The sequence below is a fragment of the Amblyomma americanum genome, chromosome 6 (assembly GCF_052857255.1).
Source record: "Amblyomma americanum isolate KBUSLIRL-KWMA chromosome 6, ASM5285725v1, whole genome shotgun sequence".
Taxonomy (NCBI): domain Eukaryota; kingdom Metazoa; phylum Arthropoda; class Arachnida; order Ixodida; family Ixodidae; genus Amblyomma; species Amblyomma americanum.
This window is the reverse complement of record NC_135502.1, coordinates 79478699-79494742: the sequence shown is the minus strand read 5'-3', so window position 1 is coordinate 79494742 and position 16044 is coordinate 79478699. Positions and strand designations below refer to the sequence as shown.

Below are 16044 nucleotides of genomic sequence, written 5' to 3'. Positions count from 1 at the left end.
ACCTGCTATCGATTAATACTTTTCCTTCGAAGTTATCAGCGCGCAAGTGAGAAAAGAAATGAAGAACAAACATATCTGCGGTATTCCTGCAGCGACGCCAAACAACGCCGACCCAATCCCTCTATCAAAATTCTCGCGTGCAATAACGCGCGCACCATAGCGAGCCCATTAAGCTGCCCATAGGGAAAAACAAAACGAGGACAAAAACAGGCGCGCTTTTACAAGTTTGCAAATTCGCCGCCGTCGCCGCCGTTGTTTGTCGAAGGCACGTATCTCCCGGCAGTCCATACCCGTGTTCCCGATAGGTTAATCGAAAAGCTTTCTCGGAGGAATCGTCGTCGCCTTCGAGCCGGCCGCCGAGACTCGCAGAGAGCGAATATAAGCCACACGTCTCGATGTGATAACGGAGACGTGATTCGAATAAGGACGTCTCCTCCTAGCGTCCCCCTTTCGCTCCATCCTTTATTCCTTTTTCTCCCTTCGCTCCCTCCCGAGTGGCAGTCGTCCTGGGGAAAGAGCACTTCTGAACGACTAAACTACACCCAAGTCGCCGACTAGGCCTAGGGAAGGAGGAACAAAATGAAACAGGGAAGACGGACGCTAGGGGATGAACGGCACTTGGGGAAAAAAAGAGGGAGTCCAGAGGTGCAGTGGGGAAGGAGGGAAGAAAAAGGAGAGTGCGGATGATCACGTCTGAACAAAGACAAACGAGAAGACAGAGCTGGTGGATCGGGAAGATCAAGATAGTGTGCAAACTGCTCCCGAGAATCCAGAAGGAACTGAAATTTAATTATGTCCCGCGAGACCTGACGAAGCAATGAGCTGTGGAGGCCTTCCATGCATGTCACTGCGCACTGCGTGCACTCGCGATCCGAGGGCAGCCGGGCTTTCGAATGCGCCTGCTTCTCTTTCAAAAAAAAAAAGGGAGAAAACGGAGGAAGCACAGCGCGGAGAAGATACTCCCTACGTTTTCCCGTTTGAAAATACGCTTATTCTGTTTCTTTCCTGCTTGTTTTCAGCTCATATTTTGGCATCGCTGTCCATTATATGCTTGCTATTCTGCACTCGTTTCTAATCTGGGGCGTTTTAAATTTTTTGTGACCACCCTGCTTTCCAGCCATCCCGCCTCACTTCCCGGTCCGACTTCCCCTTCGGGACTATGCAAGGCAACAAAAGCCGAAATGAAGACGCATCTTTTTTTTTCCTCTTTATTTTTTTTCAGTAAGACTGCACGTAACCCGGAAAGGGAATGAAACTGGTTTGACTTTGAAAAATTCATTACTTCGCGCTGCTCACTTTTCTGTCTTCTTTTTTGCCAGAGTTCATTTTTGGTTTCTGGAAACCAAAGCTCTTTTCTTTTCTTTTTCTTTTAGTTTCTTACATTTCGCTCTCCTTGTGAAAACAGAGACCTAATATGTTAGCGAATGAAACAGACTTGTCCGAAGACTAATGATAACAGTGAGGACGAGTACGGTACAAAAACTGCAAGACCTTCGCCATTTTTTCTTCAGCTCCCTAGTTCGAGCTGACAGTTGGAGATCAAAGCAATAATTAGGAAAGAAATCGATACCCGGCTAGCTGCAGGTCGACGCGAATAGTTGGCCGCCAATAACCTAACAAAATAGCCCCTTGACACGCGGCAGCTCGGTTCACGTATGCGACTTATTACCAGTCTGAGCTTCGGCCGTTTTATGGGTTTTTTTTTTCTACGTCACCTCTTCCATTTAGAGTGTAGATGAAAAAAAAATATAAAGACGACCGAGCCCCAAATTAACCTTTCACTGCGCCGGCACCAAAATTCACGACTTTCGGGAGCAGGAGGAAACAAAAAAACTTTTGAAATCGCGAGAGAATCAGTAACCCCGACCGACGCGAACACACGTGACTGACTGCAGATATTAATTCCCATCCGAAAAAAAAAAAAGAAAGAAAGGCGAAATGGGTTTTAAATTAAGGTTGCCCCCTTTTTTTTCTTTCTAGTAACACAGTTCCCGCACACCCTCTGGGACTTCCGAGCCCGAGTGGCGGTATATCAAAATAGCGGCCCTGTCTGGTGATGATCACTCTATCCGCTCCAATTGTGTCCATCAACCTCGCTATGCCACTCTCCGCTCCACCATCTTTATTTGTTCTTTTCACCCTAAAAACATTTCCGTCCTACGGTTCCTTTTTTTCGGCGTTTTTTTTTTTATTTCATCTTGTTTTTATTCAACGAGGAGTGCTCTCTTTTCGGTCCCATTTTCTCTGTTTCTCGGCTCCGCGTTCTGTGCGCGGTGGTTCGCTCTTAATGTTAATTTTTACTCTCTTCTGTTTTTTTTTCTCTTTTTCTTGGCTTGTTGAGCGCTTCTCTTAACGCGGTGGAGCAGGAATCGCATCCCATCCTCGAGGTGCTCGCGCCGTTCTCATCCTCTCGTCGGCAATCAAAGTAACGCAAATAGACGCAATCAACGCACAAAATGGCGCGAACTTACGTCGCAGAGAAAAAGGCAAATAGAGGAAGAACGCAAAGAACGATGTAAGAATGTAAACAAGCGAACGAACCTGCCGCACCCGGCGGCTTAATGAATGATAACGGTAATCTCCTTCTTCCTCTTCCGTCTCTTCCGTCTAACTGTTTCGGGCACGCCTCGCCGAGCCCTTTTCTTTTTGTTTCCCTCTCTCTCCCTCTTTCTCTCTCTCTCTCTCTCTCTCTCTCTCTCTCCGAATGACGTTTTATTTTTACTTTATTGTTTCTAACCTTGCTTCCAATCTTCCTTTCTGGTTCAAGCGCTTTGAAGGCGAGGGTCCGGACGGCGGCTCCTGGAGGCAAACAGTACATGCCATTAGTGATGCCGCCAGAGCGAGCTTTTCTTAAAGTCGTTCCCGAAGGACAAAGAAAGAAGTCAAGCGTGGTAAGACCCTTTAAAAAGGGCCCAAGAGCAAACAGCGCCGCGCTTCATGAGCGCGAGATAAAGATGCAAGAAAGAATAAGGTGCTGCTTGTTTGCCCCGCTCCCCCAGGTATCGCGTTTGAGGGACTGACGAAGGGAGAATCAACGGGAACGTTATTTCTTTCCCTCGCGAGCTAGAAATCTTGAACTGCCTCGATTTAGCGTGCTTCATTCGAAAATTGATTACTGATATCCTATTCTGTGTTCATGTCAAAGAATAGTTTTCTGGTGCTCGGAGGGTGACTGATGGTTGACCGTAAGTCTTGCGGAGCTATCTCTTCTGGTGCTTTACGTATGCACTGCAGGCAGAATATCGAGGCTCAGGCATGTCAGTGCGCCGTCTCGAAGCACGTCTTTGGTTGAACGCCGGTCATCACGATCATCAGTCACACTTCGTTCGCAGGAAGACGATGGCCTCTCGCACGGATCTATTTATTTATTTATTTATTTATTTATTTACAATACTGCCAGTCCCATCCGGGACCATAGCAGGTGGGCGAACAAAAATGACAAACATGATAAAAATTTGAGCCGTGCACTTTGGAATACAAATCAAACACACGTGAACAGAAAGGAACAAGAAAAATACAAGAAAAAGTAAACATTAGCAAGGAAAAATAAAAATACATGTCTAGGAGTCGGGTAGAGCATTGCAATAAGGAATTCAATTAGAGCACATGGGAACACAGCAGCGGAAAAAATAAGACTTTCTTCACAATTAATTAACAATCTAATGAAGTGATGAGAGGCGGTTGAGTATGTCAGTGAAACTGCTTTATTCGTTAATTGATAATGATTCTATCCGTGACGTGAACTGAGATAATGTGGTTGCAGTTATGATTGAGGGATCAAGGCGATTCCATTCTCTGATCACGAGGGGAAAGTACGAATACATGAACGTGTCGTTATGGCATGAGTATTCTGTTATCGCGGCTGCGTGTTTATGCCTCGACGGGCGTGATTGCGAGAAAGATATGTATTTTGATACGTCTATCTTGTAGTAGTTGTGCATCAGGTGAAATAAAAATTTTAGTCGTGCTTGTTGCGCTCTTGATGATAGCGTCTCTAAACCCGAAATAGCCGCGAGGTTAGTTGGTGAATCTGTGCGCTTATATTTGTTGTGTATAAACCGCAAAGCTTTACGCTGTACTTTTTCTAGTTTTGTTACATTAGTCACTGAATGGGGGAACCAAACTGTGTTAGCGTATTCTAAAACTGGTCGAACGAAAGTAGTATATGCGAGAAGCTTTGTCGATGTGGGTGCAAGGCGCAGACATCTTCGAAGAAAAAATAGTTTGCGTAATGCTTTCGAGGTTATGCTAGCAATGTGCGCGTCCCACCTGAGGTCAGAAGTTAGTGTGATGCCTAAGTACTTATGCTGGTGAACTTTCGTCAGTATTCTGCCATTAACAAAGTACGGAAAATCATAAGGTTGCCTTTTTCTTGTTACCGTCATGCAAACAGATTTAGTCGTGTTTACCGTCATTTGCCATGTTTTGCACCATTCGGTTATTTTGTTCAATGAATCGCTGAGTGAAATGTGGTCTTCGTAGCTGTTAATTGTTTTATAGATAATGCAGTCATCGGCGAAGAGTTTGATGTTAGAATCGATATTGTTGGTTATGTCGTTGATGAAAATTAAAAATAACAGTGGCCCCAACACGGATCCTTGAGGTACACCTGATATGACGGGTACTGTCGCAGATTCCATGTTCTGAAACAGTACGAATTGTGTCCGGTTTGATAAGTAATCTGAAATCCAATCTAAAATTTCCCCATCCCCGATGGCACCCCGTAACTTTGCTATTAATTTGTTGTGGCAGACGCGATCGAATGCTTTAGAAAAGTCCAATAATATAATATCAGTCTGGCTACAGTTATTGATGGCGAATGCAAGGTCATGCACAACCTCTGTAAGCTGTGTGACGGTTGATAGCCCATGACGGAATCCATGTTGGTTTGGAGATAACAGATTGTGTGTATCAAGGAAGTTTGTTAGGTGTTGAAGGATGATATGCTCGAGCATCTTGCAAGCCGTGCTGGTGAGAGATATTGGTCTATAGTTCGATGGTAATGTGGTGTCTCCTGTTTTGTGTATTGGTATAATCTTTGCCTTCTTCCAGTCGTCCGGTAAAGTTGATGACTCGAGAGATTTACGAAATATTAGACCCAAGTATCTGCTGCACCATTCTGCGTATCGTTTCAAGAAATCGTTTGGGATATTGTCTGGTCCGGGTGATTTTTTAGGGTCAAGCGTGAGTAATAGATTAAAAATTCCGGCATCTGATATGATTAAAGGGTCAATGCGTGATGTTTGATTGCCGTAACAGTCCGGGAGATTACCGTCATCTTTTGTGAAACTTGAGTGAAAAAACGTGTTGTACGCATTAGCATTGTTAGCTCTATCTTCTGGAGACAAGTCGGATAACGGGTTCTTAGTTGGACGGAAATGGTTCCAAAATCTATGCGGGTTGTTTGTCAGAAAGTTAGGCAGTGTTACATTAAAGTAGTGTTCCTTGGCCCGTTTGCCTATCTCTCTGAACTTCGCGATTGCGCACGCTAGTTTTGTAGTTTTAGAAGGACATGAACCATATTTTTTGATAGAAATACGCAACCTTTTCACATGACGTTTAGCGTGGATAACATCCCTTGTTACCCATGGACTGTTCCTTTGTGGACGCTTAGTTTTTAGTGGAACATGATTAGTTATGCAGTGTGAAACCATAGTCTTAAAATGAAGCCAAACCCTGTTAATATTGATTGAGGGGTCGGAGACCATTTCACTGAATGCTTCAAATTCATGTGCGAGGTAGGTTAATATGCTGGCATTATCAGCCTTATCGAAGTTCAGTGTTGTCTTTACATCGGATCGTTTTTGTATTGAGCAGTCTAGAGGTAACAAACATAATGGTATGTTGTGATCAGAGATGCCTTCGATGATTTCTGTCTGCGCTTGGTGTACTGGAAAGTGATCACTGATTAGTATAAGATCGAGTATATTGTTTGCTGATCCTTGCTTGCGTGTTGGTTCTAGGATAATTTGGTGGAAATTAAAGGAGAGCATTAAGTCAAAAAGAGCTTCTGAAGATGATGATGTGTGTTGCATAGTTATCCAGTCCACGTCCGGAAGGTTAAAGTCACCCATGAGAATGATTCTAGTGCTGCAAGCATATTGTTGAAGGAAGTCATGAATGACAGAAATGCACTCATCTCCTGAAGAGGGACTCCTATACAAACAGCCTACACAGACAGTAGTATTGTTGCAGAGAAGTCTGCAGAATACGCTTTCAGCACCCGACACATCTGGGAGCATAACAAACGGCAGGGTTTTCTTTATCAAGAGAGCCACACCACCGCCACGGGAGTCTCGGTCTTTCCGAATGACTGAGTAGTTGGGTGGTGCGATTTCATGACTCGAAATTTCTGGTGAAAGCCAAGTCTCCGTGACGGCGACAATATCAGGTTCCCGATCAATTAATAAGTTTTCTAAAGATTCTACTTTGTTTACTATGCTCCTTGCGTTTACATTTATGATGGTCAGTGCTTTAATCGTGCTCTTCCCCGTGTCGTTGGTGGGCTCCTTTTTTCGACTGTCTCCTCCTGCTCTTCGTTTTTTTTCAGCGGAACTTTGTCGTTCGTTTCATGATCCCAAACAAAGGCGCAGCTGTTTATAAATAATTTGTCGAAGGCAAGCGAAACTTTGTCCCCTTTTTGTCGATTTTCTTTGGCACTGTTCCACAGTTTTTTTCTGATTTCTCGAATTCTCGGAGAGAAATCTTCCCCAATGGCATATTTCGTGTCTTTAAGTTTAAAACCTTGCTTCAGTATTGCTGACTTGTTACGGGCATCCAGGAGTTTAAAAATTACCGGTCTATTCTTATTAGCCTGCGGCCTGCCTAACCGGTGAATACGTTCAAAGGCAACTGGATCGAGCTTTAGGGTATCTTGAATGATACTTTTGTTGACAGCCTGCTCCAGAGTTTCGGTTGATTCTTCTTCATCTTCTGGTAGTCCATAAACAATTAAGTTTGATCTCCTGCTTCTGTTCTCAAGATCATCTATCTTTTTTTCCAGTGATTCTATTACGTGATTCATGCGAGAAATCTCAGTTTGACAAGACTGCACTTTAGTTTCTAGAAGTGTTATGGCATCTAACTTGTTTTCGATGTCTGTCAGCCGTTTTTCCTTTATTTCTTTAATATCTTCCGCAATATCCTTCAGTTGTTTAGCGATTTGTGCCATTTCAGGGCCGGGATTTGTTTCGACGTCCCCTGATAACAGGAGGAGTTTGCACAGGAATACAGCAACATCAAACACTTCAAGACACAGCTGCGGGCACGGCAGCACTACCAAGAAACGGTCGCTAGAGCGGAAGCATTTGCCAAAACGCCTGCTCACCTGCACAATGAAGACGAAAGGATTAGCGCACCGCATGCTAGTAGTGCCGCCGAGCCCACTGCCGATGCAATTCCTGGGAAGGGTATATGTAGCCCATTCATGTGGTGGCGCTCCCAGCAGATCATGCGTAGAAAGGTGCTCGCACGTTGCTGCTCCCGGATAATGTGGTCGAAGAAATTCCGCTGACGTCAGGGAATCGCACGCATGGAAACGAGTTCCGTTCACCGGCGAGGTCACCCAGGCTATCTCGGTAGGTTCGATGCCGCTGGCAGTACCGTGAAGAATCAGTCCAAGGGCGAGCTGCACAATGAAGACGAAAGGATTAGCGCACCGCATGCTAGTAGTGCCGCCGAGCCCACTGCCGATGCAATTCCTGGGAAGGGTATATGTAGCCCATTCATGTGGTGGCGCTCCCAGCAGATCATGCGTAGAAAGGTGCTCGCACGTTGCTGCTCCCGGATAATGTGGTCGAAGAAATTCCGCTGACGTCAGGGAATCGCACGCATGGAAACGAGTTCCGTTCACCGGCGAGGTCACCCAGGCTATCTCGGTAGGTTCGATGCCGCTGGCAGTACCGTGAAGAATCAGTCCAAGGGCGAGCTGCACAATGAAGACGAAAGGATTAGCGCACCGCATGCTAGTAGTGCCGCCGAGGCTCAGGCATGTCAGTGCGCCGTCTCGAAGCACGTCTTTGGTTGAACGCCGGTCATCACGATCATCAGTCACACTTCGTTCGCAGGAAGACGATGGCCTCTCGCACGGATCTATAACTCACCCCGTGCTGCGGTGACCACTGCTATAATTTCAATGAAAATTTATTAGCCCTATGTACATGACCCTTCCCCACGCGGTCATGTTTTCCTTCAGTTAAAATTCGCTCTGCTACGCTTAACAGGCTGTTGGCAGTAGTATATGTCATGCCCAAGCCCATTGGCTCCTTTTGATGTTCGCAAGGGAATAGTGTGTCAGATGACAGATTAACAAACAAAAAAAAAGAAGGGAAAGAAAGATCAGGATGAAAACTCGCCATTGCGAACGAAACCCACTTGGAAGGCAGGTCGGGTTCGAACTCGGAGTTCCCGGGTTCGAACCCGACCTTGGCGGCTGCGTTTTTATGGAGGAAAAACGCTAAGGCGCCCGTGTGCTGTGCGATGTCAGTGCACGGGCACTGACATCGCACAGGGAGTGAAGATCCCCAGGTGGTCGAAATTATCCCGGAGTCCTCCACTATGGCATCCCTTTCTTCCTTTCTTGTTTCACTCCCTCCTTTATCCCTTCCCTTACGGCGCGGTTCAGGTGTCCAACGATATATCAGACAGATACTGTACCATTTCCTTTCCCCCCAAACCAATTATTATATAAGGCAGGCGGCAACAAACGTACACTACTACCAAGTGTCACGCGGCTAGAAAACAGCAGACAGCAGCGTATGCCCTGCAGCCTACTTCCTACGCGAATGTCTAGGTCGTACCAGTGTCCACTAATATGACTGAGTTCCAGAAAGCTAAGAAAAAGTAATCTCAAGAAAGAAGGAACAATAATCGACCCGTATACTTGCATCTGACTGCCATTTTGAGCCGCCAGAACGAATAAAAATATCGTCTGGCAATAGCTGCGACTTGTAACTCCGACTGCGGCAGCACGTGCGTTGACCCGCCAACGCATGTCCTGGTATGTAGCCACACTTCCTTCTCTCTTCTAGCTTTTCCCACCCTCTTCGTTCTTTCTCTCACGGCACTGTGCAGTTGTCCGAGGGAAGTGAGGGCCTTTCCTTTCCTCATAACCTCCTCCTCTTCCTGCACCCAAGCTCTCTCTCCGTTAGAGCTATACACCACTGCTAAATAGAATCTCCGTCACTCAGTCCCAAAGTCACGCATTAGGCATCGCGAGCAGCTCCGAGCTTAACGTCAGGCAGCAGGCTAATCCGACGTTCACCGTGTAGCAAACATGCACGCATGGGCAGGCGCAGCGACCCACCTTGCGCCAATACAGCTTGGCTGGATTGCCTCCGGTCTGCTTCGCCCACGAGACGTGAAGGCGGAAAAACGCACGCGCTGTACGTAACGCAACTCCCGAGAGACAAGCGCCTTCCGTCACGGTGTGCAACGTAGTGGCGGCGTTCTTCCCAGCGTTTTCAACCCACTGTGACGTGCGATCTCGCGTTGGCGCTACTAGGTGCAGGGGTTCGGTGGCTGCGCAGCGTTTCTTCCTCGTTGCTATTATTCCCAGTTTTCGGCCTGAGTGGGCTCGAGGATAGAGAAAAGCCGGTTTTAGCTGTGTGAAAGTGAAGTCTACGCAAACTCGCTCTAAGCTTTTGTCTCGGTGGTACGCGCTGGAGGCGACGCCTGCACTGCCTGATTGTGGCAGCAACGCAATCTCCCCAGGGAGCGAGCTGGTAGCTCGGGACGCAGCCGCTAATTTTTGAAGCAGCGTACTTTTTTTGTCAAAAAGAATGAAATTTCTCGCTTCACTTTGTTGGACAAACTCTCCTGGCGAATGTCGCCTAGCTCATCCTTTTCCCTGCAACGTAACGTTGCTTGCCAGTCGACTTTGGAGCAGCAAATTCCAAGTGCAGCTCTTAATGATCATGTCGTATCAACACAATGCTGAAGGATTGATGATCGGCTGGGAGCAAGGATTTAACTGCGTGCTCGGAAAGGTAACTGAACATTTTTTTTTCAAGGACATGTATGCAACGTGAGGTCTGCCGGTTAGGATTCAAAGCTCTCGCATACAACGTCCAGAGCGAAGCGAACGTTTTTCGAAATAATCTTTCTTACAGAAGGAGACTGCTCACTAATACGTGGCGTTGTTTCGAACGTGCCTTGATCTGATGTGATTGCGCTGAAAATACATCACATGGCTTGAGCAAACTTGCACATGTGGACTCAGAAATTCTGCTTCTTGGTCGCAAAATTGTTTTTCTTTAATCCCTCATAAACACAGCTCACAAACCACATCATATATCTTACTGCAAGTAACAAGTTCAAGGAATGGCTTCTTTTCTTTTTCACCTGTGCTTTTAGTTTCCCTGTTTTCTGCTTGCAACATTCAGGGTTTGTGCCGTTCTTCGCAACGTAATTCCGAACGGCAAGTCCGCTAAGAGAGGATAAAAATGTTCAAAAAATAAAAGATGTTGATGGCCTCTATGAAGCATGCGATTACTTACAGTACGCCTCTTAAGATATTATCCAAGTGTGCCCCCGAAAAAAGTCCACTCTTATTTTCTGCTGGCTTCACCGAAGTTTTTCAGTCAACAGGAAACTCAGTCATTGGCTAAGGTAACCTCTCGAGAATCTGGGTGTGTCGCTTGCAGTCGGTGAGTGAAGATGATGAATTTAGAATGCACACAGTACTACGGCCGCTTATCCCTAATACAGAGAGCGGGTAAGCAGCTCTCATCCGTATCTTTATTGTGGCATCTCTTGCAATATCGCTGTGCCTGATTCACTATCAGCGGCATTCAAAGTATGTAAAACTGGTCAGCCTTGTTAAAAAAGAACAAAAAATGGAAATGCTATGATATTCAGTGCATTTTTGCTGCTTCTGGTTGTAGTAGTTTTCTTGACTATCAGAAATAACACAAAAAACTGCCAACTGCGCTCGCTGAGTTTTCGAAGTTTTTTACCGACTCCTTTGCAGCGGTAGGTATTCTACGTGATTTTGCGACAGCTGCGACAAAATTTGAAGCTTAAAAGCGAACTCCTGGTGGTTGAAAGCAAGGCATGATATGACCGCAATTGCGGTTTCCCGACATATACGCAAATGCGTCTACCTCTAAAAATCAGTACAGAGGACTTGACCGCCACGGATGCCAGAATAACACGCAGACTTTCTCTATGCTCGTGGTCTCCATCACTAGCGGCCACACTATGTTGGCCGCTGCCTATTTAGGTGGACGTCAAAGAAACGCTCACTTTGAACGTCTCGTGCGCCATAGTGCCGAAACAACTAGTGAAGAAATCACATTCCAAGGATAGAAACAGGCAAGTCGAAAGACGCACATATAGGCACCGTCCTGACGGGCATTATTTGAGGGAAGGCCCATTGCACTACCTGAACACGCTCAAGGCGCGCACTGAGGCAGAACCTTATGCCAACAAAATACACTCAAAGCGAAGAAATTGGCTAGCATCAGAGGCAAAAAAAAAAGAACAAAGCAACAGTAAGAAATGGGCTGCGACTCACTCAAGATGCCGGCGCGAGTCCTCGCCTTTGTCTCACCCTGCACGTGAATAGGCCGGCCGACGCGCGCACTTGTAAATAGGCGCAAACAAAGGCCCCGGGAAAACTCGGCGCTGCTAATGCCTCAGCGCCAGACAGTGAGTTTCTGGCGTGGGACACCTGGGTGCCAGACAGAGACAGCTGCCTTCTTCGGACGCCTGGTGCGGGCGGGCACTGGCGTGCATTCATAAAAGAGTGAGACAAAGAGAAGGAAAGAAGGCGTTTACCGTCGTCCACTGCACCGGAAACAGAGGCAGGTGCGGTTCGAGCTCTCTTGTTCTCCGTTCTAAGGCTCGCTCGGCGTCAAGATGGAAGGAAGAAAGGGGTTCGCGACGAATCAATTAATCAATGAGGCGCGAAGCAAGCAGGTATACGGGACACGTGCGATTCGTCTCGAAACGTCTGTGAGCACTGCTAGCGCGCGCGTTTTGGTCATCAGAGAAGCTGCGACGACAATGGGAAGCTACCAAAAAAAAAGAAAAGAAAGCACCTAGAACAGAGCGGGAGGAACCTTGCGCGTTTCGGGTGAAGGGTGGTATGCGGCAGAGTCTTTTGTATGCGATGCGCTTGCAGAAACGCCACAGAAGCGCCGACGGGCTGGTGTGACATTAGGACATCCATTAGAGTATGGACACGCCCGTACAGCGTCCTGTTTACGAGTACCCGGCTTCGACAGAACTGTGAAGAAGTAATGACGGACGTGGCGCGGTTTTGGCGCATGAAAGAGAATGTCCCTGTAGTATCGATCGCTGCGTCAACGCCAAACTTTCTATGACTAGTCTGGCGTCAGAAGGAAAGTAGTTGTCGAAGCAACGCCCGTTATTTTGGCGCGGAGCGAACGCTAATTGCATTCAGCTTGACTTCTTAACATGCGTAAGTAAAGAGTGTGTAGAAGGTGAGTCTTTGTCGGAGTTCGCCGTTAATTACTACTAAGTGCATCTTGCTTCTCGGACTGATTTGTCACCCGTAGCAACTGACAACGTAAAGCGGAAACAAAAAAACTTTTCTAAGGTAGCTGGTGTCCAGTCTTGCCGATCACAGCGCGGGTAACACGGGTGAAAGACGGAAGAGGGACGGGTGACACACTGCGGCAGTTTAATAAAATCATATCTGAGAAAACTCGCGAAAAATTGAACGTCCCGCTTCTCCTCTTAAAAATAAAAACGCGCGAAAAGTTTTATACTCGAAACACAGCCGAGACCGATCAGCTGCTCTAAATCACGGGTTACAATTACAGATTGCAATATTAAAGAGCGTTACCTATTTCAAATCTTTTCTCTCTCTGAAGAGAAGCATTCACTCCGATGACTTTTTTATGCGATGGGACCAAAGCTTTCACAACACATAAACAATAACAATATAAACAAAGAAAGAGCAGACAGCTATACTTTGTTTCTCCTCACACCTCCGGATTGCTTCAACGCTCGACCCCGGCGTGCTATCAATACGAAGCAGTCCTCCATGGAGTTCAAGCCACGATCCACTGGCGACCTCTGCATGCATCCCCGGTGCCGTATACTGCGGACAGCTAGTTCCTTTTTCCCGACGCGGTGTGGCTCGGGGTCCGAAGACAAATACCGCACAAGCCACTGCGCCGAGCCGTTAACGAAGGAGTGAATGTTTCACGAGCCCCAGCCGGCCGTATTTGCGCATTAACGCACGGTTTCATTAAGAGTGGCCTCCCGAACCTCTTGATCCTCTCCCCGCTCGGGGCTAAGGTAGCTGGCGGGACCGTATGTAGTGCGCTGCGCTCAAGCCGCGGAATCACCGTGTTTTATAGATGATGGCACGAGGCTCGAAGGCTCGGGTGCGCTTTTTTGCTGTTGTTGTTTTTCCTGACTTATTGGCCGCCGAGGGTGCACAGGGAGAGTACGCGTTCGCAGTTCTCTCCGCTTCGAGCTCGCAGGAATGCTTGGCCGCGTGCTTCCCTAAGCTGTCGAGCAGCGGCGAGCCGCCGCATTTGGGATCCGCTTTCGAATTAGGACTCGCGAACTAGAAAAAAAAACGAACATGCTTTTATGTTACGTGAAACGATCGCTCCGCGAAGAATGTCACGGAACACGAATTTGTTATATCTGCGTCTGTGGGCTTTTGCTTAAGTCGAATGGGAAACAGAGGGATATGTTCGGGAATCAGCAGGGGATTGGTGATTTGAGGATTTTTAATGGACCAGTCAAGGCTGTGGACTAATTTCGGAAGTACGCCGAAATCCACGTGCACGATAGCTTTTTTTTTCTTTTGCCTCTACCAAAGTGCAGCCGCTACGGTTGGGAATGGAACTAAGAAATCCACGGTCAGTAATCGAACGTCACTGAACCACCATGGCGGGCAAGAATGAATTTGTGACGCACAGTTCAATCTTGGCTTTCCAACTAGCCCATACTACGTGGAAGCTTTGCTTTACGGGGCCGTCACCAACGCGACCACCAAAGCGCGCTGCGTTAGAACATTTAAGCTGACCGCTACCAGGAGTTACCGAAAGGTCGGTTAAAGGAAGGACGAAGGGGAAGAATTTAGTATCTTTCGGTGCAAATTCTCACCTATGGGAAACTGCCTGAAAAACTACCTGCGAAAGAGAGAAGACGAATCTACTGTTGAGAACAGCGGAAACAAAAAAAAAAATGCAAAGCACTCGCAAACATGGTAGCCTTTAGTGTAAGAGCTTGCTCAGTGGATCACCTTAAAAACGCAGGGACGAGTCTGCGAGCGAAAGTCATTCTCATCAAAAAGCAGGACACTCCTAGAGCCTGAGGCTGTAAGTGTGATTATCTCGAGACGCTCTTGTGGTCGCGAACACTTGCAATAACTGATAGCTCACGGCAAGCTAGCGAGGCCTATTCCAAACGCGCACAAAAAATAGGTAGACACCAGGGCACAAGCATCGTCTTATTTGCGAAACGAAGCCTTGAAGCTTGAACTCCATGTACGCGAAAACTCACGCGAACGCGAACGCGCTGGCGGCAAGAGACGAGCGACGCGGTCGCGCGAATCATTTTTGCCGTGTCGCTCGTCTCGCCGCTGAGATCTGCACCAAGAGAAAATTTTGCTCGTCGCACGGAATTCCTCCACGCTATTGGCCGATCAGAGCCCCACACAGCCGTTTCCGGTTTGTCCATGGTTTGCCAAAGCTTCTCCTCCCAGATCCGAGTCGTCTCAACCACCGCGGCCTCAACAAGCACGTCGTCTTTTTCATCGCCACCGTCGAAACAATATTTGGTTTTGTAGCTGAGAGGCAGACCCGCATGCTTTAAATAATTAAAACAATCTACTTGTTGGTTGCAGAGGGCTAACAGCACTTGGAGCGGGCTACGCGAGCGGGCGGGGCGTACTGCAGGGAGAGATGCGTGTCGAGCCGCGGGTACCGGCGCTCGATCCACCGTGTCGCTGCGCTCCAACTGTATATACGCGCAGAAACACTCGCGGCGCGCACTCTCACTTGTATATTAGAGTTAGCTCTACCACAAGCAGATTGCGCTGACAGTTTACGGGAATGATTCTACTAAGCCGGAGTGCACAGGCACCGAACGAAAGCACACATACCCCGTGAATCCGTGCTGTGACTTCGTCTCCGCAACCACGCCGGCTTGGTTATCTCCACTGCCGCTACACCGCTGCCGTAGAGGAAATATTTCTTTTGCCCTGACTATGAGCACACTCACAAAATTTTAAGACAGAGAACAGGATACAGGCGTGTTTACTAAGCTGGAGTGCGCAAAGCACGGAGTCCGCTGTGCACGTCGCGGGTGCGCGTCGCCTGCCGCCTTCGCTTGCATGTAGGTTGCCCACTAAGCGACGCCTTGCCGCCTCGTCGCGTCGCTCGCTCTTTCGCGCACATGGAGGCCACTCTTGATTCTCTCACTATATATAAATACTAGCCGCTATACTTTCAGTTCGTGCTGTCACACTAAAAGTGCGCGCTGCATGGAACAGACAAGCACCTGCGTTCTATTTTCAGTTTAGGGCACACGCGACGCAGAAGATCACACGTCCCCGAGTTCCCCCAAGAGGAAATCCTTTAGGCCGACGGTATCGTCGAGTAAAGTACGAAACACTGTGAAGACTGAAGGTTGTGAAACACTGGGAAGTTTAGGAATCCGTGGCACGTTTGCCTCCCTTCTCGCGGTTGTGTGAATTCGTGGCGATGGCAGGAAAAAGCAATGCAACGAGTGCGGTGAGTGCTGCACCGCGCGGCTTAATCTAAGCAGAATCTCTTGTGAGAAAGCGTGCCGTTGACAGTACCGAAAGACAACCGCAACGGTAAAGTGTTTCTAACTCACCTTCGTTTCCTGCGACGTAAAGTTGAAAAGAGTGAGAGATAGAGTTTCCATAACTCGTGTAAACATTTAGGTATGCCTCTTTCCTTTATCCCAGTGCATTTTGATTATGCTTTCGCAGTGGTTTAAACCGACTGATTAAAAGTTGACGTCGCGAAGGTTTCCGCACTCATTGCTGCCAAGTTATATTATCTTGAGTAGTGCAGTAAACAGGAGATA

The 16044-nt window shown here is 47.5% G+C and overlaps 2 protein-coding genes across 2 annotated transcripts in view; one reads left to right on the top strand and one right to left on the bottom strand.

Moving 5' to 3' along the window:
* The window catches only part of LOC144093772 (cell adhesion molecule DSCAML1-like), a 238465-nt gene that overhangs the window by 43080 nt on the left and 179341 nt on the right, over positions 1-16044 (top strand). The gene's annotated exons all lie outside the window — the stretch shown is intronic.
* Positions 6003-7954, bottom strand: LOC144094794 (uncharacterized). Its single transcript, XM_077628688.1, has one exon. The coding sequence runs from the start codon at positions 7661-7663 to the stop codon at positions 6467-6469; it is 1197 nt and encodes a 398-aa protein (XP_077484814.1). The 5' UTR covers positions 7664-7954; the 3' UTR covers positions 6003-6466.